This window comes from Aythya fuligula, chromosome 7, assembly GCF_009819795.1.
Source record: "Aythya fuligula isolate bAytFul2 chromosome 7, bAytFul2.pri, whole genome shotgun sequence".
NCBI classification, from domain to species: domain Eukaryota; kingdom Metazoa; phylum Chordata; class Aves; order Anseriformes; family Anatidae; genus Aythya; species Aythya fuligula.
Genome location: NC_045565.1, coordinates 23,282,123 through 23,306,411, shown reverse-complemented (window position 1 = coordinate 23,306,411; position 24,289 = coordinate 23,282,123). Strand labels below are relative to the sequence as shown.

The 24,289-nt window shown below is 65.5% G+C and overlaps 4 protein-coding genes across 8 annotated transcripts; 2 read left to right on the top strand and 2 right to left on the bottom strand.

Moving 5' to 3' along the window:
- Positions 1-4,551: 4,551 nt before the first annotated feature.
- RRP12 (ribosomal RNA processing 12 homolog) lies at positions 4,552-14,098 on the bottom strand. The gene is made up of 34 exons (XM_032191721.1): positions 13,960-14,098; positions 13,260-13,474; positions 13,087-13,170; positions 12,851-12,927; positions 12,634-12,739; positions 12,419-12,535; positions 12,167-12,305; positions 11,739-11,866; positions 11,327-11,425; positions 11,156-11,247; positions 10,962-11,073; positions 10,730-10,827; positions 10,491-10,605; positions 10,271-10,413; positions 9,975-10,096; positions 9,789-9,853; positions 9,515-9,677; positions 9,243-9,397; positions 8,988-9,055; positions 8,731-8,824; positions 8,466-8,624; positions 8,308-8,388; positions 8,128-8,233; positions 7,881-7,988; positions 7,645-7,802; positions 7,288-7,379; positions 7,018-7,176; positions 6,669-6,841; positions 6,430-6,546; positions 6,161-6,210; positions 5,832-5,910; positions 5,507-5,574; positions 5,087-5,169; positions 4,552-4,888 (listed from the first exon to the last, which is right to left on the bottom strand). Exons 1-34 carry the CDS (start codon positions 14,096-14,098, stop codon positions 4,786-4,788), a joined length of 3,867 nt encoding a protein of 1,288 aa, XP_032047612.1. The 3' UTR covers positions 4,552-4,785.
- A 528-nt stretch (positions 14,099-14,626) lies between these two features.
- PGAM1 (phosphoglycerate mutase 1) lies at positions 14,627-17,152 on the top strand. Its single transcript, XM_032191537.1, has 4 exons — positions 14,627-14,799; positions 15,223-15,497; positions 15,868-16,048; positions 16,126-17,152. The coding sequence occupies exons 1-4, from the start codon at positions 14,661-14,663 to the stop codon at positions 16,293-16,295; spliced, it is 765 nt and encodes a 254-aa protein (XP_032047428.1). The 5' UTR covers positions 14,627-14,660; the 3' UTR covers positions 16,296-17,152.
- A 461-nt stretch (positions 17,153-17,613) lies between these two features.
- Positions 17,614-18,881, bottom strand: EXOSC1 (exosome component 1). 4 transcript variants are annotated; one of them, XM_032191499.1, is made up of 6 exons: positions 18,660-18,881; positions 18,465-18,553; positions 18,348-18,381; positions 18,178-18,228; positions 18,009-18,093; positions 17,614-17,881 (listed from the first exon to the last, which is right to left on the bottom strand). In XM_032191499.1, the coding sequence occupies exons 1-6, from the start codon at positions 18,879-18,881 to the stop codon at positions 17,775-17,777; spliced, it is 588 nt and encodes a 195-aa protein (XP_032047390.1). In that variant the 3' UTR covers positions 17,614-17,774. The 4 variants fall into 4 exon arrangements, with proteins under 4 accessions (XP_032047390.1, XP_032047392.1, XP_032047393.1 ...); XM_032191501.1 differs by having other exon boundaries at positions 18,735-18,881; XM_032191502.1 differs by lacking the exons at positions 18,009-18,093; positions 18,178-18,228 and having other exon boundaries at positions 17,614-17,886; positions 18,346-18,381.
- A 1,793-nt stretch (positions 18,882-20,674) lies between these two features.
- On the top strand, positions 20,675-24,167 carry ZDHHC16 (zinc finger DHHC-type palmitoyltransferase 16). Of its 2 annotated transcripts, XM_032191346.1 has the most exons (10): positions 20,675-20,911; positions 21,095-21,289; positions 21,454-21,542; positions 21,732-21,760; positions 21,944-22,077; positions 22,324-22,371; positions 22,914-22,999; positions 23,221-23,344; positions 23,418-23,488; positions 23,657-24,167. In XM_032191346.1, exons 1-10 carry the CDS (start codon positions 20,675-20,677, stop codon positions 23,769-23,771), a joined length of 1,128 nt encoding a protein of 375 aa, XP_032047237.1. In that variant the 3' UTR covers positions 23,772-24,167. The 2 variants fall into 2 exon arrangements, with proteins under 2 accessions (XP_032047237.1, XP_032047238.1); XM_032191347.1 differs by lacking the exon at positions 22,324-22,371.
- Positions 24,168-24,289: the final 122 nt, after the last annotated feature.

Here is a 24,289-nt window from a genome sequence, read left to right as displayed (position 1 = left end):
GCTGCAGAATGCCCATGTGGAAGCCCCAAGGAGTCATTCCAGCATCCTGTCTGAACTCCAGCTAAAACAAAACGGGAAACCAATGCTGGCTCCCCCGAGAACACACAGCCTCTGCAAAATCAGCGCTGCCACGCTACCGCTCGAGAAGAAAGGATGTTTCTGGACGGACTCCAAATTATTAGAGGTTTACAGGCCAAAAGCAAACATATTAGAAGTTTTTGTTAGCCAGCTGGCAGGCAATTATTTAAGCAGCTTATCGCATTCCCCGCTATCTGCAGTTTCTGAACAGCAAAAAATATTTGCGAGGAAACTCTAGATAGCTTTATGTGATTACCTAGCGCAGGGGTGAGAAAGGCCAAGAGTCAGGGAGTGAGGCTGGGACCCAGCAGCCGTGTTTGTGCCCATGGCCTCAGCGCTGCCCAGGCTCTACACCACGTGTTCCCAAGAGGAACATGACTTTGGTGCGAGCACTAAGCACGAGCCATCGCTCCCACCCTGCCGTCTCCTTCCCGTCTGCCTGTGCCTCTTGTGAAAGCCCCACACGCTGCAGCCCGCTGCCCTTTGGGACAAGGGATTCGGCTTCCAGCATCCTGGCTGCACCGAGGCACCTTTCAGCAGCGCTGGTGAAGCCCAGGGGCATTTCCATATGCATGCGAATGCGCACACAGCGCCCGGGCGATGAGTAGGCTGGCAAGGAGACCCAGACGCTGCTCTGGGAGATGTGGGCAAGCCGCTCTCCCCCTTCAGACAAACACACAATCGACTGAAGTGCAGCAGAACAAGGATCCCGTTGTCCGAGCCCATCCCAGGCCCTGGATGGGAACAGGAGGGGGTGTCACATGCAAACATACAAAAATACTGCAAGGGCAAGGCGGCCTTGTGTCGGGGTCGGGGTGCGTGGCTACGAGGGCTGGATTAAACGCAAGGCTGAGCCTCGCCAATTTGAGCGAGGGCTGCGGGGAAGGGAACGTCTGAATAAGCTGCTCCCTGCCTGTGGATGAAAGCAGCCGTGTGTTCGGGCTCGGCTTTCACAGCCAGCCCAGCCCTTCCTCCGTGACCCTCAGCAAGTCGCTTCGACTTTTTGCCATGAAGTCAGGCTTCCAGCGAACATATTCCGCTCTGCAGCAGGACACAGAGGGCAATTGTCCCCTCTCTCAGGGCCTGTTTACGACGTGAGCTGTGCTCCAGCTGCTGTGGGACGCTGCCCAGAGGCTTTTTTCCAGAACAGCCTGCATCCAGGCAGGGGGCTGGACACGTCCCCGCTCAGCCACCCCGCCACATGGGATGGGCGACACGAGCACTGCGCTGGGCTTTAAACGTACTCCTTGAACCCTAGACGTACTCGTTGAGTTTTAGGTGTATTTCACAGGAGGGCTGATGTGGGAAGAGCCCTCTGAAGTCCTGCCCAGCAGGATCACCTACAGCACGTTGCACAGGATGGCACCCAGGCGGGTTTTGGGTATCTGCAGGGAAGAAGACCCCCAAAATCTCTCCGGCAGCCTGCCCAGCGCTCGGTAAGGCGGCGTTAGCACTGCTTGTGTGGAGCTGGAGCCTCCCGTCCTGATGCTGGGCGCTGCTGAGCAGAGACGGGGCGCATCCCCTGGGCGTTTTAGGCACTTATACACGCCCCTAGACGCTTATATACGTGCCCAGGCACTTATATGCGCCCGGACACCCTGTAAGCCCTCAGGACATTGACCCCGCAGCAGCCGGGGCTGCAGCCGGACGGACAGACCGACAGACGGACGGACACCGCCTCTCGTCTCCCGTCCGTGCCAGCTGCCGCCCGCCCTTCCCGCAGGACGAAGCAAAACGGGGACCAAAACGTAAAAAAAAACACAACAAATTTTGGGGAAAAAAAACCCGAAAGCAGCGGCCGCTCTGCCCCCTCCCCCCCCCCCGCTCCTACCTGCGGCCGCCCCGCCCGCCGGCTGCCGGCGCTCCCGCCGCCATTTCAGCTCATACCTGCCGCCCCGCCTCCCCATTGGCCCGCCGCAACACCCGCGGGCCCGCCCCCTTCCTGGATCCCGCTCCGTCATTGGCTGTGGGCAGAGGCGCCCCGCCGCCGTTGGTCGGTTCGAACGAGCACCGGGCCAACGAACGCGCGCGACGGGCTAACGGATACCGCCCCCCGCGCGCGGGGCACGCTGGGAGTTGTAGGCGGGAGGGAGGCGGAGGGGGCGAGGAGGCTGAGGGCCATTTTGCCTGGGGCCGAGCATCCCCTGGGGCTGGGATGCGGGGGTGCCCGCCCGGCGCCAGGAAGCGGCCAGGAGGCTGCTCGCTGCCTGCAGGGCCGCCACCTGCCAGCCTGGGGGTGTGCGTGGAGCTGTGGCGGTAGCACTCAGTACCCGCACACCCGACAGCCCAAGTTTTAGCATTCAGTATAAAAATGTACACGGCTGCCCTCCTAAGGGAACTTTAAAACGTGGTTTATAAGCAAATTGTGCAGCAGGACCTGCCCCAGCCTGCAGAGACAACACGGTGCTGCAGAAGCACCCATAAACCCCAATGCCTACCCCCATAAACCCCAGCTCCCGTCTCTGCACGAATGTTTTATAACCTTTGTTCGCCAGCGAGGAGAAATACAAGGACAAGAAACAACAGACAAGCACTTTTCTTCCTTTTTTTCCATTCTGCATGAAGCACCTGCCTTGCCCCTAGCCACAGTCCCCATTCCCCTGCACACTCGGTACACACAGGTTTGCACGCAGCTTTTGGTTAAGAAAAAAAACACTTTTTAGAAACAGTAAGTGAAAGGGTAGATCAGAACGCTGAGGGGACTGGAAATTAATCTGACAGTTTTTTTTTTTTAATTGACTAGATTTCAGCTGGAGTGGTCCCTTGGCATCTTAAACCTCCGCACTTAATTATCTCGCTGCCACTCATTTCGGCATAAACACCAAGTTCCTCTTATGCTACCGCCCCCAGGAGGGTTTCTCCCGTCCCTGCACCTCGGTGTGTGCCAAATCTTTGCACTGCGGAGGCCCAGGTGTGCCAGCAAGGAGCCCCAAGGGCACTGCAGTGTGCTCAGAGGTGGCGAGGGCCCAGCCCTGCAGGATGCAGTAGGGGACAGCCCACAGGGCACATTTGTCCCTCGCAGGGGGACATGTCACCCCTTGCCCTGCCCCACAGCAGGGCTGCCCTAAGGATCCCCTGGGACGCAGCTCTGCTCCCTGCCAGGGGCAGCTGCTGCTGGGGAGGGGGCTTGAGTCAGAGCCAGCCCCCCCGGGCAGGATGACGTCTCCTCTCCCAGGGTTTCTATTGCATTACATGATTAATTAGCTGATTAACAAGATGTTGTTGTGGAAGAATCTGTTCTCTGGACACCGGCTCAGGCAACACCATCCTCTGTGCTAATGAAACTCTTCTGTTCCACGCAGGCGTGCACTAATTTAAGCAACAACATGCAAATGAAGAACAATACAGTGAGTAATCTGGAGCTTTTAAATGAATTAGCTACAGCCTTCTCCAGGCTCTGTCTCCAAGGACAGAAGAGAGAGCAGGAAGATAGATGGCTCTGACGGGCCCAGAGCCACATGGTACAGGTGCTGGCTGGCTTGGAAGGTGACCCCCGTCTGTCCCACCATGTCCTGCCCTCAGGGGATGGAGGAGCCAGGCCTCCCCCTCAAGCTTTTAAAGGGATCGTGAAACAACAAAAAGCAGAGAAGAGCCACAAAACTGGATTTGCAGCCTCCAGCAAGCAGCCTGCAGTAAGAGGCTGAACAAGCACAATCCGTTTAGCTTGTTAGAGTCTGAAAAGCATTGCAATTCCAGAACATAAGCTACCACAACATGAAATGACAAAAGACTAAATGCTTCTTAACGCAGAAGAGGAAAGGGAAGCCAGATCTGTTCACAAATGCGTGTTCTTTGCGCCATGAGCCATGGGACCTGTACTCCTCCAGCCACTGTCCTCACTTCCATTCTTTTCTTCAGCATGCTTTGGCCAAACCCCATCTTTTGGGCTCGGTGCAGAAGTAACTGAGTGAAAACTGATACTTAGGCCAACCTGAGATGTCTGGGGCAGCTGAAGGTTCGGGGTTATTGGTGCTGCTTGGGTGCAGCTGGTGGGGAGGTGGTGAGAGCAGGGGAAAGGCCCACTCAGCTCTCACAGGTAAGACAAAGGGCCAGCCAGCGAGGTTAGCAGCAGCTTTTCAGCCAATTAGAAGAAAAATGCAACAAACTCTTCCTGCCTTGCACCCAGGCCTGGCTGAACTGATCAAAGCAGAGGCAGAAACCTGTGACAGCCAAAGAGCAGGCACAGTGCCTGTGGCACAGAGCCCACAGCTGAGGGATCACCCAGGAAAGTCACCCCGTGCTGAGCGAGGGGGTTATACAAGGAAACAGGCTGCAGCAGAGGACTTTCCACCAGCTCTGGCTTCTCTTCCCAGCCAGCCCCCTCGCCGCTTTCCATGCCACAGTGTTGCTGCTGGCAGCCCCCAGCCCCACCGTGCTGGTGCCCTGTGTGGTCCCATCACCAGGACCAGCTGCACCGCAGGGGACGTGCTGAGGGCACTGTTCATGGGAAGGAGAAGATAAATCAAGGCTGGGTGTGAACAAGGGGTGTTTATCAATACAGGGAACTCATTACATTACTTGCTCTTACACACACACACAGCTGCACCAGGCAACCCAGCACCTTCCTCCAGGGCAGGGCTCAGGCCATGAGTCCATAGGGTGGCTTCCCAAGGGGTCACCACTCACAAAGTCCTTGTCCCACGGCTCCTCGATGTCGCAGGGTGTTACCAGGCCTTGGCAGGTGCAGGCAAAGCCTCCAAAACCTCCTCAGGGGCGCCGGTTCTTCAGGTGGCTCTTGCGGCCGGCCTTGGCCCCGCGCTGGGCACCCTTCATCAGGCCCTTGAACTGGCCCTGCATTTTCGCCTGCTTCCTGGGGGGAGAAAGGGGACAAAGGCCATGTTAACGTGGGCACGGGGCACAGCCAGCTCCTCCACAAGGTTGCTCCAAGCTCTGCAAGGAGCAGTGCTGGCAGGGAGCCCCCAAACCCACAAAAAATGACAACAACGAGCAGCATCAGGCCCAGGTTTGACCCCGTTCCCCACCCCGTGCCCTTCCCGGCCAGTCCCACCTTTTGTTGAGCTTAGCCCTGTTCAGGGGGATGTAGGCATAGGGGTCGAGCTGGCCCTTCTTCTTCACATCACCTTTGCCTTTCTGTGGGAGATATCGACGTGGAGGAAGATGAAGCACAAAGGGAGATGCCTACGTCCCCTTCTGGACAACCCCAGCACATGGTCACCCCAAAAACAATACTGCGTAGCCCCTGGGACTGATCTCCCACCCAGGTGATGCTGCAGCACCAGGCACCTGCCTTGAGTGCTGAGCAGGAACTGGCCACCAAGGGCCAAGATTTTTAGAGGTACCGTGTGTTGGCAGCTCCTCTTGGAGCAGAGATGCCCCCAGTGCTTCCTGCCCCCAGACCTGCAGCAATCCTGCCCCAGCAGAGCCCAAGGCTCCCCTCCCCAGGCCCTGCCACCCCTGGGGCCCTCACCTTGGCTCTGTACTCTGCACCGAAGGCTGGCTCCTTGCCCAGCTGCCGGTGGATCCCAGAGCCTCCAGCTGGAAAAGAAGGAGCGTGTGTGTTGGCAGGGTCTGCCCGGGCATGGCTCCCCCCTCCCCAGCTCCCATGCTGGGATAAACCAGGGCTGGGGGAGCTGCTGCTGACTCCTGCTCCTGGATGCAAGGGCAGGAGAGCAGCACAGAACCATGACAACTTCATCTGAGCAAAGACCTCCACTCCTGCTGGCTTGGAGCCGCCCAGCACGGAGGGTACATGGTTAGGGCCCCTGCAGAGCAGGGATGTGATGTGCAATTACCTCTGTACTGAGGGTAGCTCCCGGCCTCTGGTTCCTCATCGTCTGCCTCCTCTCTGAACCGACGCTTCTGGCTCTTCTTCTGCAGGAGGAGGACACGGGGTCCCTGCAGCTGCCTTGTCCTTGCAGCGCTGCCCCCCACGGACCCACGACCTCCTGCTTCCTCCCACAGGCCTTCCACAACCCCCACGCACGCCCCTTGTCCCAAGCCAGCCTCCTGTCCCCTCCAAGCAGCTGGTGTGTGCCCTGTGTTCCCTCTGGCCTCTCGGGCAGCTCAGAGCTGCAGCTCGGGCACCCCCCCGACTCCCCAGGACCACACACCCCACACTCACAGTGCGAAGGCCCACGTCTTGCAGCACATCTGCCACCTCCTCATCCACACCTACGGCACGAGACAAGGGGGTCAGGGCAAGGCACAGGGCACCCCCTGCACCGTGTCAGCCTCCAGGGCAGGGAGCCCCTGCCGAACCATCACAGGTGGCCGTGTTCCTCCCAGTCCGCTCACATTCCCCCAAACTCCCGTGGATGCACAGACAGGATTAAAAAACCACAGGGAGTGCCAGAGGAGGTCAAGCATAGTCTCTGCCAGCCCAGACGGTACCTTTAGCTCCATCATTCTCCATCTCCTCCTCCTCGTCGTGGATGATCAGACGCCCATCCTCAGCCACCTGGAAGTCGTGCTTCACTTTCCTGGACCTCTTGGGGGCTGGCTCAGTGGCTACACATGGAGAGATGGGTCAGGGGCTGCGGAAGGGCTCACTTCCAGAGCAGCCGGACCCCAGGGTCCCCGTGCAATGCACCACCCCCTGCCCCAGCCACCCCAAGGGCTCTGCTCCTCACCCAGCACCCGCTGGGACACATTGGGGTCCAGGAAGTTGAGGGGCTCATCCTCTTCCCCTTCCTTCAGCCACGCCTGCCCCTTCTGCCGTGCTTGCTTCTTCCGCGCCTTGCCTCGCTGCCGTTCCTCCTCTTCCTCCTCCGAGTCCTCTGAGTCTGCCAGGATCTCCTCCATGCTGGGCACACGGCAGAGAGGACGATGGAAATGGCACAAGCCGGGGGTGCAGACCCCAGCCCACCCCACAGCACAGCAACCCTAATGCCTGAGCACCTCCAGAGGCATCAGCCGAGCAGATCCAGCAGCAGGCCCTGCATTGGGGCTGCTTCTAATCCACCCCCAGCCCGTCTTTACCTGTCTCCTCGGGGCTGGGCTGCTTCCTCCTCCTCCTCCTCCGTCTCTGCAGCCGCCTGCCTCAGGGCTCGCTGCTTGCGGCTGCGGGCTTCAGCCTTGCGGATGTTGACCAGCACCTTGTGGTACTCGGCCGGCAGCAGCCCCTGCACCAGCTCGAAGCTGCGGGGAGCGCACAGAGCCCTCAGCGCCCGCGGCGCAGCACCCAGGCCTCCCGTGATGCTATCCAGGAGCCCTCCCACCGCCCCGGGAGCCGCCGTGCGCCCGACTCACCCGAACTTGCGGATGAACTTGGTGAAGAGGTTTCGCAGCTTCATGCGGAAGTGGCGCCTCATGTCATCCGAGAGGGCCCCCACGGCTTCCAGCTGCCGACAGACACCCCTGAGATCACAGCCCCCCAGCCTCACACCCTCCTGCCCCTCTCTGCATCCCCGCGTGCCGCAGGCAGGGCTGCGGGGAGGTCTCCCTGCTTGGTTTGTGGGCAAATCCGTGCCAATATTTGGGAGAGGAGCCTCCTCGCTGCCCTCTCTGCCACCAGGACCAAGGCTGTGCCCCCTCGGCTCCCAGGCAGGAACAGGGCACAGCCCCCAAGGCAGCTCTGCCCTGCCACCCCTCGCGCTGGGCTCTCACCATGGTCTGGACGTGCTTGGCCAGCAGCTTGGTGTCCACCAGCAGCAGCACGACCTTGAGGAAGCCCAGGGCAGCCTTCACCACGTCGCGCGTGCGGGAGCCCAGCAGCAGGCAGACGTTCTGCAGGAGCTGCTCCACCACGCTCAGCCCCATGTGATCTGCGACCGCAGCAGGGCTCAGCCCGTGCCCGACCCCGCTGCGCCCCGCACCCCGTGCCCCACACGTCCTCCCCTCACCTTTAAACTCGAAGAAGAGGCGGGTGAGCGCCAGCACGGTGCAGCTGATCATGGTGACCGAGCCCGTGAGCCCCGCGTACACCAGGAGCAGGAACCGCTCCATGGCCTCTGCGAGAGAGGAGCGACTCAGGAGCTGCTCCCCTCGTGCCCCGCAGCTCTCCTGGCCCGTTTTGGCCAGGAAGGGGCCAGCATCGGGGCCAGGCACGGGTCTGACTGCCAAGATCAGAGGGCTGAGGCAGCTGCTCACCTTGGGGAGTGGGCCCGAAGCGGATGAAGGCGTTCCCCATCTCCACCAGCAGCACGAAGGCGTTCTTGCGGGCCCCCGCCGACACCTCCTTGGTGCAGAGGATGACCTGGAGGCACAGCAGGGGGTCACAGCCCCGCTCACACACACCACGACCGCAAGCCCCCGGGGTCCCACGCTCACCTCTGGGACCAGGGCGGTGACGAAGGGCTCGTGCTCAGCCGAGAGCTGCTTCACGATGTGGAACAGGCACTTCAGCCGCGGCTGGGGAGAGAAACAGCCCGGTGCTGAGACCCAGGCAGGCAGCCCCGTCCCCCGCCCGCAGCAGCTCTCGTTCTCACCCTCTTGGCCGGGGATGCCGCGCTCTTGAGTGAGTCCAGCAGCGCTGCCTGCAGCTCCTCCAGGTGCGAGCGGACGAAGGCCTGGCAGGGGGCATGGGGAGCGGCACACACCTCCTCCAGCACCCGGTACGCCTTCTTCTGCATGCTGCGCTCCTTGCTCTGCGGGGACAGCCAGCGGCACTGTCAGGGTGGCCCCTTGGCACGGCGTCACCCTGCGCCCCCGTCCTGCAGGATGGACACAAGCAGAAGGTGCCCCCCTGCTGACCTGCAGGGAAGGCTGGATGGTGCTGTACAGGGAGCCCAGGGACTGCTCGTCGGCGTAGGGAGCCATTGCCACCACCAGGTCCAGGAGGGAGAGCCTGGAGCAGAGAGGGGTGAGCAGGTAGCTGCAGGGTCCCCAGCCACGCTGGGACTCTGCTTTCGAGTCCCATTTGATGCACGGGAGCGGCAGGTCCTACACGGGACAGCCTGGGTGCCCCCAGTGCTGCAGCATCCCCTGGTAGCACCATTCCCGAGCGTTACCTGGCAAACTCTGAGCTCTCAGGGCTGGTCAGCTTCTCGCTGGCTTTCTGCAGGAACCCGCACACCATCTGCAGGGCAGGCACACGGTCAGGACTCCCCCTCCCACTCCCCACAGGCACCGGGGCTCAGGATTGCAGCCCCCAGCCACGCTACATCAGGGCCCTGGCCCCACCCCTCCCCTGCTGCGGGCTCCCTCGCAGAGCCTCCCCGTTTCCCCATGAAACGAGGCAAACCACGAGGTGCCCCTGCCCTCACCTGCGGGTCGGTGATGGTCAGGTAGGCGCGCACGGTGTCCAGCACGGAGCGGCGCTGCGTGCTGCTGCTGCCCTCCTCCTGGGGCTGGCTGTACACGTTGAAGAGGATGGGCAGGAAGTTTTTGGCAAAGCGACCCACTTCTGCTCGCTCCGCGTCTGGGGGTGAGAAGAACGGGGAGCGTGGATCAGCGGGGCCGTCAGCCCTCACGCCCCTGCCCTCAGCGGGTCGCTGCAGGGCACAGGACCCCCCGTTACCCCAGCAGAGCCCCCGACCTGTCTCGCAGCCCCGGTGGATGAGGGTGCGCAGGGCCTGGCACACGGTGGGGCGGAGGTCCGGGCGCTCGCTGATGGCCATGCCCAGGGTGCGCGCCAGCCCCTTGAAGGCCCCCAGCACGTCCGTGGGGTGGGTGCAGAAGCCAGGCAGCAGGCTCCAGACCTGGAAGGTGCAGAAAGGAGAGGGAGGCGGGCAGCCTTCGGCCAGGACACCGCTGCCCAGCCTGGCACCGTGGATACACCACGGCAGGTGGGGGGAGGCACCTCTCGTTACCTGCCACTGCAGTGTGTCGTAGATCTTGGACTCCAGGCTCTTCCCGGCCTGGGAAAATTCCAGGGCTGCGAAAGAAGAGGGAGGGATGAGCAGGGAGGCAGAGCCCTGCACTGCCCCAAGGAAAGGAGGGCCTGCAGAGCACCCAGCACCGCACCCCTGCAGCCCCCCCACGCCGCCCCTCCTCACCTCTGCTCTTCAGGGTGGCCGCTAAAGGCAAGAAGTAGCTGGTGAAGAAGCCGAGCCGCGCGCCCTGCACGTAGTCCCGCAGCACGGGCAGCAGCCAGCTGCGGGGGAAATCCAGGTTCTCCCTGGGGAGGGAGCGCACAGGTCAGGGGGAGCACGGGGTGCTGCCAGCACCAGCCCCAGAGCTTGTGCCCAGCACCGTGGGGAGGCAGCGGGGCTGGAAACCAGCAGCCGTGGTGCCCCCAATCCCTGGCTAAGGGGAAGCAGGCTTGTTTCCCACTGCTGGGGGCTGCACTCACTCCTTGCCATCGATCTGCAGGGGCACAGCTTCCAGCAGCACCTCGGGGCCCATGGCAGCCACTGCGGCCCCCACCGCCTGGTCCACTTCGGCCGTGTAGGGGAAGTGTGGGGAGAGACGCAGGTCACACAGCGACTGCAGGCACTGCGGGGACAGGGCAGGAGGTGACCGAGGGGCCGCAGAGGCCGGCTGACCCCGCACAGCCTCCCCGCCAGGCTCACCTTCCTCATGATGGGGTGGCACTGCTTCCCGCACGACTCGAAGAAGATCTCCAGCACCTGCAGCACCTCGTCCCACGCCGCGTGGAAGCGATACGTCAGCCCGTCCTCCACCGACCTGCAGGGAAGGGACAGCGATGGGGACGTGCCCAGCACCGTGCCACACGGCCTGCCAGCCCCGCTGGGGACCAGGCAGCAGCTGGAGCCTCGGGACGGCCTCTCCCAAAACCCACAGCCCCCACCTGAACATCTTGCAGAGGTAGGAGGCAGGGGCTGGGGCTGACGCGGTGACGGTGCCCAGCTCGTCCATGTGGGGAGCCACGCACTCGGTCAGGAGGTTCTGCAGGAGCAAACGCAGTAAAAAACAGGTTGGTGGTGGGCTGCGATGGGCCAGCCCCGGGCGGAGACCCCAGCAAGGACCAGGGCAGCTCGGCACCAGCAAAACGGGCTGGGAGAGGGGTCCCCGGTCGGTACCTCGAGGGTCTGCGCTGCAGCTGACACCACCTGCGAGTGCGGGGACAGGAAGCAGTTCATGGCAGCCGAGAAGAGACGGGGCAGGTGAGCCCAGCACAGGTCCTTCTGCAGCCTGGGGAAGGACGGGAGGCCGGTGAGACGGAGCTCGGCCTCTCCCCTGCCCGGCCCCACCCCCAGCCCCGGCCTCTCCCCACCTGCCCAGGTTGACGTGCGCCCTCTCCATGGTGGACAGCCAGGTGAGCAGCGGCTGCAGGTCGCTGGCGCTGGGCACGTAGTCGTACAGCGCCTGGGGGAGCAGAGGGGCGCTGGGAAGGGCGGCGGTGGCAGCAGCCCCGTCCCTCCCCGCCGCAGCACCCCGCACTCACGGTGATGATCTGGGCGTTGAGCTGGGCCGGCAGGCAGGAGGGGCCGGGCTGGGCGCTGAAGAGGCTGTAGAAGGCCTGCATGGCGCAGGCGGTCACCAGCTGCAAGGACACGGGGTCAGGAAGGGCAGCTCCAGGGCAGATCCTTTGTGTTCCGTGCCCCAAAGCGGGCCCTGCCCTACCCAGCCCCACGGGAAAGCCCCATCTCCAGCGGGGCAGCCTCCCTCTTCCACAGCAGCCAGGCCAGCGAGCCCCGGCTCTCCCTGGGGTGCTCCACGCTCAGATCTTGCCATTTCCAGGTCCAGCCAGGGGAGTCTGAGCCCCTCCAGGGCTGAGCTGATGGAGCTGGGACTGGGAGAGGGGCTGTCCTGGCAGCCTGGCACAGCTCCGGGCACAGGGACACGGGGACACTCACCACGTGGCTGAGGGTCATGACTCTGAGCAGGGTCTCGCAGCACGTCTTCACCGTGGCTGCAGGGCAGCAGGGCAGCACGTCCCGCAGCAGGGACAGGACGTGCAGGGTGGTGGTGGCCTCCTTGGCACCTGGGGGAGCGGAGCAGCACCCGCGCTTGTGACCACAGCTCTGCCCGATGCAGGGACCCCACGGCAGAGCTGGGGCTGACCCACAGAGGTGGAGTGAACTGACGCCCTCCCCCAAACGCTTCTGAACAGAACAGGACAGAGGGCTCTGCAAACACCTTGAACATCCCAACATCATCTCACGCCCCCTGCAGCTCCTCTCACAGCAACACAGAGCACTGTGCATTGTGTTGTTCCCTTCCAGTCCCCGTTCTTGCATGCTGCAGGGCCCTCATTCTCGGCCACACACCCCTCATCCCATACCTCCAGCTTTTTCAATCTCCTGCACGCAGAACTTGGCTGTGGAGGGTGCCGCCGGGTGATGCTCGGGGGCTGCATCTCCAAACATGAACTCGCTGCCCCTCAGGACAGAGCACACGCCGTACTGAGCTGCTTTCCGCACCTGGGGAAGTTTGAATAGAGGTGTGTAGGAACCCCGGGCACTGGGAAAAGTGCCAGCCCCTGAAACAAGCCCAGGAGGCAGCTCAGGCACAGCCCAGGGCGCTGGGGACTCACCTTGGGCTTGGTGTGGACGCAGAAGCTCAGCAGGCCGTGGTAGACCTGGAGGGTGACAGGGTAGCTCCAGGCTGCCAGGTCCTGCTTGCGCAGCAGCGTGGCCAGGCAGGACAGGACCTACAGGAGGGGCAGGAACATCAGCACCACCCCGCAGAGACCCCCTCACCACCCACCCAGCCCCACAGAGCTGCTGCTGCTGCCTCTCCGATACTCACCCACCGCAAAGCAGAGGTGGAGCCGCTGCAGGCCTGCGAGGACACGATGCCCATGAAGGCTTTGGAGGTGTCCGAAAACTTCTTGATGAGCACCGGGCTCGGGACCCTGCAGGGAGAAGGGGCACAGGTTGGCAGGCACACAGGGAACCATGCACCCGACCTGCTGAGGGGACAGTGCCAGCCCTCTGCCGGGACAGGGGCAGCTCTCCCCGCTCACCGCTTCAGCACCAGGTTGAGCAGGTAGGAAACAGCAGCCAGCGACTCCGGGGTGTCCACCGCCTCCAGCGTGGTCATCTGGGAACAGAAATAGGGTTTGCACCGGCCCAGCCCTTCCCAAAGCCTGGGGGAAGGGGACTGGGAATCCAGGAGCAGCCCGACAGCACCTCGGCAGGAGAAGGATGCCCGGTGCATGTGTGGGGAGCACGTCAGCACGTCACCCCTGCGGGCACTCACCAGCGCAGCAAAGTACTCCGTCTCCGTCTCCTTGCCCCCCTGTGCTCGGATCACCTCCGTCACGGCCGCCAGCACCGCACAGATCTGTCAGGGCGTTACTGTCAGTGCCTGGGGTGTAATGGGCACCCCCAGGCCCCCCAGTATCTCCCAGTACACCCAGTATCCCCCAGTACCTCCTTGTGCGCGGCGGAGCTGGACTCCCAGAAGCGCTGCACCTTGCTGAAGGTGGCGTTGGAGCAGTCGCTCAGCCCGCTCAGGAAGGTGCCCGAGGACCTCTCCGTGGCGGCTTCACCCCCACCTCCCTCCTCCTCCTCCTCCTCCATGGGCAGGGCCCCCGCCTGCAGCTCATTGTGCAGCTTCACCGCGTCCACCGTCAGGCGGCTCTTCTCTGCCGGGACACGGCACGGGACGGGGTCAGCCCGGTACAACCGAGCCCCGCGCCTCCTTCATCCTCATCATCTTCATCACCTTCCTCTTCATCATTGTGCCCCTCCTCATCCTCATCCTCACCTTCCTCCTCCTCCTCCTCCCTCCAGGGGCCCCACGCAGCCCCCTTTCTGTGCCCCCCCCCACCCTCCCGGTACCCTCCCGTTGCCCCCCCGGTCCCCGCAGACCCCCCAGCCCCTTCAGCACCCTCCCGGTGCCCCCCCGGTGCCCTCCCGGTCCTCCCCGGTGCCCCCCGGTGCCGGTACCCCCCGGGTCCCAGCATCACCCCCAGCTCCCCACAGCACCCCCAGGTCCCCGCAGCACCCCCAGGTCCCAGCAGTGCCCCCCCCTCCCCGTAGCACCCCCCCACCCCCTCCCGGTGCCTCCCGGTGCCCCCAGTCCCGGTCCCCCCCCGGTGCCGGTGCCTCCCCCGGTGCCCGCTCTCACCGTCGGGCCGGCTGCAGAAGCGGCTCCTGGCGGCCAGGCGGTGTCGGCGGGTGTCGGGGTTGCAGTCGCTGCTGTGCCCCTTCCGCCAGCGCCGCAGCTTGGCGGCCGCCCCGGGCCGCAGCCGGCCGCAGCGCGCCATGCTGCCCCGCGCCATGCCGCCCCGCCGCCGGCCCGCTCCCGCTTCCGCTTCCGGCGCCCGCCGCCATTTTGAGGCAGCGCCGGCTTGCACCGCGGGCGGGCCGCGCGTGGGAAGCTAAGCAGGGCGGAGCCCGGCTGCGGCGCGGATGGGTGACCTAAGTGGCTAGTGCAGGCAAAGGGCGCCGCCCGCTATCGCCGCACTGGGGGGTGAAATATGGACGGCTCCGCACCCCGAGGAGCTTGCTACGCGTTTTGCAGGGCTCGCCTTCCCCTCTCGGCCCCTTCCAACCACGCTCCTCCACTGCGGGGGGGATTTCAGCATGCGCCTCTACTCGCGTCACTACGGCCGGCGGCGCGCCGCGCCTCGCGGCATTACGGCGCGTGACGTCACCGCGCGAAGGTCGCGCCGCCCTTCGCGGGCTCGCCATGCGCTACGTGCGGCCGGGCCCGGCCGCCCCGCCGGGCTGCGCATGCGCGCGGGGCACTGCCCGGGGCGGGGCGGGGCGGCGCGGGGCAGTCGCGGGCGGGCGGCGGCGGCGGCAGGAGGGGGAGGCGGCGGCGCCATGGCGGCATACCGGCTGGTGCTCGTGCGGCACGGCGAGAGCGCATGGAACCTGGAGAACCGCTTCAGCGGCTGGTACGACGCCGACCTCAGCCCCGCCGGGCAGCAGGAGGCCAGGCGCGGCGGGGAGGCGCTCAGAGGTAACGGCAACGGCGGCCGGTAACGGCGGCGGGGCCCTCCCGTCAGCACGGGGCCGGTAACGGGGCCCGCGGGGGCCGCGCCGTGCAGGCCTCAGCCGGCCGCGCACCCCCTCCGGGCGGCGGGCAGGGCCCCGGTGTCCTCCCCATGTCCCCGGTACCCCCCCGCCCCCTCCCGGTACCCTTCCGGTGCACCCCCCGCTCCCCGTTATCCCCCCCGGTCCCGCTATCCCCTTCCCAGTCCCCGTTATCCCCTCACAGTCCCCAAAATCCCCCCCCAGGCCCCATTCCCCCTGTACAGCCCATCCCGGTGCCCCCCCGCCATCCCTTCCCGTTACGCAACCGTCCCGGTGCCCGGTCCCTGCCCCCCAGGTGCCCGGTTCCCTGCCCCCCCCCCCGCCCCGTTAACCCCCCGGTGCCTTGCAGATGCCGGCTATGAGTTCGACATCTGCTTCACGTCGGTGCAGAAGCGGGCCATCCGCACCCTCTGGACCGTGCTGGACGCCATCGACCAGATGTGGCTGCCGGTGGTGCGGACGTGGCGCCTGAACGAGCGGCACTACGGGGCCCTCACCGGCCTCAACAAGGCCGAGACGGCCGCCAAGCACGGCGAGGCGCAGGTGAAGATCTGGCGCCGCTCCTACGACATCCCCCCGCCGCCCATGCAGTCCGACCACCCCTTCTACAGCACCATCAGCAAGGTGAGACACCGTCCCTTTCCCTCCCCTCCCCTGCCCGGGGAGGATGAACCCAGGGCACGGCCCCGAGGCGAGGGGAGCTGTTAATTATTAGCCCCGTGATCAGCGCTCTGCTGTTTGCTCTGGGTAGAGAGGTTGCAGTGAGTGTCCCCCGGCAGGGCTTGTAGCCACGCAGTCTGGAGGCAGATCCCAAAGGTGCTTTCTCCTGGGCACGTAGCTGCAAGCCAGCTCTGTGCGTGCACAGCAGGTCCTCGAGCCAAGAGCTGCTGCACGAGGCCCTGCTGCCACCTTCTTGTGCTGCCCTGCCCCCGGTGTTGCCCCTCGTTGCTGCCTGGGGGTGCGGGGCCGTGGTGTGAGCGCGGTGCTTCTGCAGGACCGGCGCTACGCTGACCTGACGGAGGACCAGCTGCCCACGTGCGAGAGCCTGAAGGACACCATCGCCCGCGCCCTGCCCTTCTGGAACGAGGAAATCGTCCCGCAGATCAAAGAGGGCAAGCGAGTGCTCATCGCAGCCCACGGCAACAGCCTGCGGGGGATCGTCAAACACCTGGAAGGTAGGGCAGCCCCCGCTCTGTGCACGCAGGGCTCTCTCCCTTGCACTCCCCGTGGGTGACCGGCCCTGTGTCCGCAGGCATGTCGGAGGAGGCCATCATGGAGCTGAACCTGCCCACCGGCATCCCCATCGTCTACGAACTGGACAAGAACCTGAAGCCCATCAAGCCCATGCAGTTCCTGGGGGACGAGGAGACGGTGCGCAAGGCCATGGAGGCCGTGGCCGCTCAGGGCAAGGTCAAGAAGTGAGGCCAGGCGCGCAGGCTAGCGAGTTAGTAGAGTTGTCCCCCCCCTCTGTCCCCACCCCTCTGTGCACACCCCACAGCCGTAGGAACTTGGAGCTGCAGAGCTGGAGCGGGGAGCAGCTCCCCAGGACTTGGCCCCTTCCCTTTGGACCAGGCTCCCCTCTGCGGGCAGCCTGGGGGTGAGGGGCTGCGTGCACGGGGGTCTGGTGTGAAAGGGAGCCCTCACTCTGCCAGGCAGCACCTGCACCCCTCTATGTTCTGTTCCCAGCCCCTGGGGGATGCTCTGCGCGATTCCTTGCCGTGCCTGGCTTCTCTGCTTTGTTTCCCTGCAGTTCTTGTCACTGTTACTGTAGTTCTGTTGCTTGATTTAGTTATTCCAGGGGCCCGACAGGAGCAGTGGGGGGGAGTGCAGCACGGGCAGTGAGCGGGATGGGTGCCCTCTCCCCCTGCGGGAGCGTGGTGTGAAAACCAGTTTGTTTAATACTGCACGGGTGGTTTTGTGGCACGTGCCCCACTGTGCTCCTGTGTGGGACGGCACCCAGCACTGGTACTTGCGAACCTGGGCCTAGCTCTGCCAGCCCATGCTTTAATTTATTGCCTTTGGACAAAGGAGGGAGCGCGTTGTCTGGGAGTTTGTATCTGCCACGTGCTTCCCGCTGCCAAAGCCAACCCTCGCCCTGCTGCCTCGTGGTGGTGGCGTAGATGCCATTGTGCCCCCTCCCACAGCCGTGTACTTGGCACCGTCACTGTGGCCTCCCCTGCTGCTGGTGTAGTGAGCCTGGCCGTGCCCTGGGTCAATGTAACTGTCCAACAGTAGCAGCTGTCTTGTTCCGGTTCAATAAAAGATTAATATGCAATAAATGGTGGTGATTTCTGCTCACGCCGCGCGCTGCTGGGCCACGCGGGGCTCCTGCCTTGCCCCCCCGCCTCCCTTCCGGCTCCACCACGTGGCTGCGGTGCGGCAGTTGCTGGGGCCTTGCAGCTGCAGAGGGTGCTCGGGGAGCAAAGCAGGGCTCTGCAATCACAGGAGAGTGATTCACCGCTGCTCAGCTGGGCTTTGCTGGCTCTGGGGTGTGGTGCTCCCTGAGCCCCACAGGCATGTGAGGCAGGCATGGCCTGAGGTGATAACAGCCCTGGGATGAGCGCAGCCGCAGCCTGTGCTGTTAGCACTGGCCTCAAATCCTCTTGGTGCCCCCTTCCCCTGCCACAGGCTGGTTAGCAGCCATTTCCTGACCCCTGCGCCCCACGGGACATGGCAGCAGCCAAATCAGCGGGGCTGCTGGCAGCCAGAGCAACCCCTCTGGACAAAAACCAAGCAGAGCTCTCAGAAAAAGATTTATTACCTACAGCAGAAATATAAAACCCACCCTGCTGGCCCAGCCTCTCACGCATGGAGCTGCCCAGAGGAGCCCTCTGGCCGCAGCCCAGCCCCTGCAGGGCCCCCGCAGCCCCCGGGGGTGCAGGCTGGGGGCCGAGGGGCCCGCTAGGTCTGCAGGAACTGGGGCTGCACGCGGGCCACCTTGCGGAAGTCCTTGGTGTGCGTCTGGGGGCACTGCATCTCGCACCAGCTGATGGGCACCATCTGCACCCCTACGGACATCACCCATCAGGGGGCTGCTCGCCTTCCCCTGGTGTTTCTCCTCCCACGGCTCGGCAGGATGAGGCAGGGAGGAGGCTGCTGGCTCTGGGAGCCGCCTCAGCAGCTGCTGGTCCCTACCTGCCTCGCTGCGAGCCACCACCACGCCCAGCTCGTTCTCCGCCGTGCTCAGCAGGTAGTTGGACTGCGCGTCCCCCAGGGAGATCTGGGCGGGGGCGGGTTAAGGGAAAGGCCTCCCTGCACGGCCCCCACATCCCCCAGCACCGATCCCAGGGCAAATAAAGGATACCACCTTGGCCAGGACGATGTCACCGGGGCGGAAACTCTTGTACACCTCCACCTGTGTGCGACAGAGGGGACACGAGCGGGTGGAGCGCGAGGGCGCCGCTCGCCCCAGGGCAGGCTGAGCGCCAGCAGGGCTGGAAGGGAGGCGGCTGGGATCCCGGCAGCCCCGCTGACCTTATCCTTCTCGGTGGCTCGGATATCTTCCCTCCTGGAAAAGGCGAGAGGGCAAATCCAACACCCGGCCGGCCTCCGCCCGGACCCCTCCCGGCACGGCTCCCGCCCCGCTCTCACCGGATGGTGCCGCGGAAGGCGGAGCGCAGCGGCGTGGAGCCCACGTAGAGGATGTGCACCTTGGCGAAGCGCGAGTTGATGCTGCACACCTGAGGGGGCGACAACAGGGCCGCGGGGGGGGGTGGCGGCGGGGCCCGGCCCCGTTCCCCCCCCGTTATCCCCGTTCCCCCCCCCCCGGTTCCCCCTCAGCCGTACCCTGCAGGTGACCACGGCGCCCACATCGGGCAGCAGCTGCGCCTCGGCGTCCCTCAGCACCGCCACCTGCGGCACCCCGCCGGCCCCGCCGCCCCTCCGCAGGCAGCCGGCCAGCGCCGCGCACACGGCCCCGCGCCGCGTGTAGGTGCCGCTGCCCGCCGCCGCCTCGGCCGCGCTGCACAGCCGCTCCCCCGGCACGCAGTACCGCCGCGCCGCCGCCATCTTGCCGCTGCCCGCACAGAGCCCCCGCGCTATTGGCCGCGGGGGGGAGGGGGGGATGAAACGAGCGCGGCCATTGGGTGGAGGGGGAACGGGGGAGCGCGGTGCTCGCTGGGAGTTGTAGTTCGAAGAGGGTGTTGGGGGGGGAGGGAAATGGCGGGGCCCGGCGCGCAGGCGCCGCGGTGGGGCCGTGAGGGCGGCATGGCGGCGGCAGGCGGGGACGGGGCGGCAGGTGGGCGGCTGGGGGAACACGGGGCTGGGGGGGGCATGGGGAGGCCCCATGGGGCCTGTGGGTGCTGGGGGGGGCATGGGGATGGGGGCCTGGGGCGACCCCATGGGGATGGGAGGGGGTTGAGAGGGCCTGGGGAGGGCCCATGGGTGCTGGGGGGGCCCAAGGGTGCTGAGCGCCCATGGGGCTGGGGGTGCTGGGGAGGCCCATGGGGCTGGGGGGAAGCTGAGGGGGCCTGGGGGGGCCCATGGGTGCTGGGGGTGTCCCATGGTGCTGGGGGTGCTGGGGGGTTATGGGGCTAGGGGAGCAGGGGGGCCCATGGGTGCCCCATAGGGCTGGGGGTGCCCCATGGTGCTGGGCGGCCCCCATGGGTGCTGGGCTGCAGGAGGCGGGGGGCAGGCAGGGGCCCGGCCGCTCTCAGGTGCCCCCTCGGGGGCTGTGGTGGGTCCCGGCCGTGCTGGGTGCCCCGCCGGGTGCTGGGCTGGAGCAGGGGGGGCGCTGCCCTGTCCCCGGTGTGCTCCACCCCATGGGTGCCCTGCCCGGCTGCTGCCATCGGTCAGGGAGGGAACCCCCTAGGATTCAGCCCCCTTCCCCTGAGTGGGGCGCAGGAGCTGTGGAAGCCTGGGCAGCAGCGGTGCATGCGGGCTGCCGTCCTCGTGTCCGGCCCCGCTTGGCTCACGGGGCACAGACACAGCTGACAGGGGTGGTTTTGGGGCTGGGGGCTGCCTCCAGGCGTGCTCCGTGGTGCAGCGCTGCCACTGGCACCGCGCCGAGATGAGCGCTCGGCCCCAGCCTGGAGCGTGCCTTGGCAGCGCCCCGGGGCAGTTGTGCTGGTTAATATTGATGGCCCTGCCTGCGCAGAGCCTGGGGTCCCGACCCAGCAGATCGTTTGCCTCATTTCTGGGCCGGCTCGGGTTCCTCCTGGCTGCAGCACGGCTCCTGAGCAGGATGAGGGGCTGAGCAAGGAGGCGAGCACTGGGTGTGCAGCCTCGCCTCGCCAGGGGCTGTCCATGGGGCTCCCCTTCGCTGGCCTTATCCCAATTGGGATTCTTGGAGTGGGGCTGTGAGGTTGGGATGAGTGTGGGGCGGCCTCTATGGCTTGGCCCAGAGGTCGAGGCAAAGGGAAGCAGCGTGCAGGTGCCACCTCCTGGGGGTGAGGAGAGGGCTCCCCCGTTCCCGCGCCAGTGGGGACGTGCTGGGGCTGGGATCACCCCGCTCTGCCAGCATCCCTGCTGCTCCCCTGCCCTGGAACGGGCCCAGCACCCTGGGTGCCCGCGCCGTCTCCGGTTTCCCCTGAGTCAGCCTCTCCGTGTCGCTCCCCGGCCCCCTCTCCTCCGGGAAAGATGAGATGGGACCGGGGAGCAGCTGAGGTCAGGCACGTCGGGCTGGGAGACCCACGGCCCCCACTCCGCGCCTGGAACCGTCCCAGGGACGCAGCCTCGCAGCCTGGCCAGGCAGAGCTGGGGCTCAGCTCCCCCTGCTGCTGCTCTGCGCCCTCCCCGAGGCCGGCAGGTGAGGGGCAGCCTGCCCACGCCCAGCCTCTCCTCACAGGCACGGCGTGGCGGGGATGAGGAGCCGGCAGCGGCTGCTGGCAGCGGTGATGCGCCTGCTCCTCAAGTGCCTGCGGCTGGGCCGGCGGCGGCGGCTGGGGCTGCTGCGGCAGGCGGGGCAGCTCTGGCACTACGGGCGCCTCTGCCTCCGCTCCCTGCTCTACAACTCCTTCACCAACAGCGACGTGGTGCTCGACTCCCTCTTCGAGCCGGTCTACTGGCTGGTGGACCACGTCACCCGCTGGTTTGGCGTGGTGAGTGCTGGGGGTGCTGGGGGTGACGGGTCTCAGGGCTGGGCGTGAGCTGTGCTGCTCCAGGCAGGAGGAGCAGGGGCCTTGGTGTGGGTCCTGCTTTGTTCCTGTGCCTGCATTCTGTCTCTCCTGAGCAGCGTGAGGCAGATGCTGCCTGCTCTGCTGACCCAGGCCCCTTTCCCTCAGGTGTTCGTGGCGCTGGTGATCGGGCTGACAAGCTCCATCGTGGCCATCGTGTACATCTGCCTGCTGCCCCTCATCCTGCAGACCTACACGCCTGCCTGGATCTGCTGGCACCTCACCTACGGGCACTGGAACCTCATCATGATCGTCTTCCACTACTACAAGGCCATCACCACCTCACCCGGCCACCCCCCGCAGGTGGGCACCGACAAGGCACCAGCTACAGCTGGGCCCTGGGAGCACCTCGAGCACCCTGAGGGCTCCTCCAGGCCGGGCAGTGCCAGGAGGGGAGGCAGGGGAGGCGTGGAACATGAGGAGCAGGGGACAGCGTGGTGATATCCCCTCTTCTGACCTGTGTGCAGGCCAAGAACGATGTCACCGGCGTCTCCATCTGCAGGAAATGCATCGCCCCCAAGCCGGCTCGCACCCACCACTGCAGCATCTGCAACAGGTAGGGCTGCCCGGGCCAGCACCCCTCTCCTTCCCTGCCACGTGCTGGGCGGGCTGAGCCCCTTCCCCTCTGCTCTGCTGGCTTCTCGCCTGGCCCTGGCACAGCGTGAGGGGCCGGGGGGTGGCTGCCCCTTCCCCAGCACGGTGCTGGTGTTGGTGCTGACGCTTGTGCTGCTCTCCTCCCCCCCAGGTGCGTGCTGAAGATGGACCACCACTGCCGTATCCTTCTGCACTGCCTCCCAGCTCCTGGGCAGCCAGCCCCGCTTCCTCCCCCTCTCCCTGCCCCACTCCCCTCCCCAAACCCCAGCCCAGGGCAGGAAGGGTGCTGGGAGCCTGATCCCCGCGGGGAGGGTTTGGAGTGGCCGTCCTGCAGCAGTTACAGACCTTTAACCCCAGGGGCAGCCTGGCTGAATAACTGCGTGGGGCACTACAACCACCGCTACTTCTTCTCCTTCTGCCTCTTCATGACCATGGGCTGCATCTACTGCAGCATCAGCGCCTGGGACATGTTCCGGGACGCCTACGCAGCCATCGAGGTGAGCGGGCAGCCCCAGCCCCTGCCCTGCCCCAGCAGACGAAGCGCTAGCGTGCATCAGAGGCTGCCTGGGCCCCCCGGGCTGAGCTTGCAGAACAGGGCTGGAGCAGCCCCGGGGGCGTAGTGACTTTGCTCCCCTTCTCCCTCCTCCTGCGAGGCCCGCGCCGCCCTGCTCTGGTGAGATTTGAGGGGAAAGAGCCCTCTCCTCGGAGCCACGTAACTGGTGCCCTGTTTTCCATCCCCCTAGAGAATGAAACTGCTTGAGAAGGACAGACTGCAGGTGGCTGCCAACCAGGTGGGACATCCCTGCTGCAGGCAGCGCGGAGCAGAGCTGCCCTGCAGCCTGGGTCCTGCTCTCGAGGTGCAGCTCATGGGCAGTGCCAGCCCCCGTGCTTGTCCCGTGGGTCCCAGAGCCGGGCTGGCCGGGCAGCTCCGCTGCAGCACTGCCTCCAGCAGTCAGGGGGCTGCTTCCCCACGCACTGAGCTTCCAGGGGCTTCGGCTGGTGGCAGCAGCTGCTTGGCATGTGCTGCTCAGGCCCTGCTCTCCTGGGGAAGCAGCAGCGCGTACACCTCTCCCCCGAGCATCCCCGCTGCGTGGTGCAGGGACCTGCCCCCTGCCTCCACCCCCTGCTTGTCACTCCCGTACCAGCTCTCGGGCGGTGTCTGTGTCTCATGGCTGTTCTGGGCTGCCTCCCCATGGCCCTGGCTGTTGTGTTGGTCCTGGCTCCAGCCCTCTCCAGCTGCCTGATCCCTGCGTCAGCAAAGGGTACAGCCATCCCTGCCCGGCTTCGGGCTGTCGAGCAGTTTGGGTGACCGTCCCGCTCTGTCCTGTTGCAGACGTACTACCAGACCCCGCCGCCCACCTTCTCCTTCCGCCAGCGAGCCTTCCACAAGAGCGTGGTGTACCTCTGGGTGCTGTGCAGGTAACAGGGCGCGGGCTGGGCGCGAGGGGGCTGCAGGAAGCAGAGGGCAGCCTGCTCGGTGCTGCCCTGCACCCCACCTCCCCTGGGCCATGCTGGGCTCTAGCACAGCCATCCCTGCCCTGCTGCCTCGTGGGCCTCAGGAGGAGACTGAGGAAGGCAGCCCCAGCCCCTGACAGCAGTGAAGGCGTTAGGTGCAACCCGCTGTGCCTTGCTGTTCCCAGCTCTGTAGCACTGGCCCTGGGTGCCCTCACGCTGTGGCACGCTGCCCTCATCACCCGTGGGGAAACCAGCATCGAGAGGCACATCAACAAGAAGGAGAGGCAGCGGCTGCAAAAGAAAGGCAAGGTGAGCGCAGCCCCCGGGGCGGGAGGGCCAGCCAGGCAGAGCCGGGCTTGATGTGCATCTCCCCAACGTGCAGGTGTTCAGAAACCCCTACAGTTACGGCAGCTGGGACAACTGGAAGGTGTTTCTGGGAGTGGACGTGCCCAGGTAAAGCCCCAGGGGAGCCCCTGTTGGGGAAGGGGGTGGCACAGTAGCAGGTGAGGGTGCTGAGGGTGAGCAGGACAGAGCTGTCACAGCACCCGAGGGACACGGGCTCATGCTCCTCGCTGCTGCTGTGCTCCCCAGTGCTGAGCCCTCAGCTTTCTCTCCCCACAGGCACTGGCTCACCCGTGTCCTGCTGCCCTCTCCTCACCCGCCCCACGGAACGGGGCTGAGCTGGGAGCTGCCCCCCTGCGTGCGCGAGCAGCGCGTGCCGCTCCTGGCCATCTGAGGGCTGGGTGCTGCAGACACGGCCCTCCCCGCCGGCAGGGGAGCACGAGGGGACCCAAACCCAGCACCCTGGCTCTGTTCCGGCCCGGGGGGCTGCTGGCAGGCGGGTGCTGGCACGCACTGCTGAGCCTGAGTGGAGCCAGAGCCCCGGGAAGCTCTTTGCACTTGGTCGGTGCCTGAACGCCTGCTCTGCGGCACCTCGGGGGCTGCGGGCGGCCCCGGGGAAGGGGCAGAGCTGCTGCTCCCCGCTGGAGCTGGAGGCGCCGCCCTCGCTCTGCACGAGGGGCCCAGCTCGGCTTCCAGCAGGCTTGGGGGCAGACGATGGCCGACCTGCTCCCCAGGCGGACTTTTTAAGACCATCCAATAAATGTGGTTTTGTTTGTTTTGTTTTTAAGGAGCCCGGCTCTTCTCTGTGGTGGGGGGCGCAGCAGTCTGGGAGCAGGAGGATGATGATTCCCCACCAGGAGTTAGGGTGTGCAGGGAAGAGGAAGGGCACTGGAGGCCCAGCCCGGGCTGCAC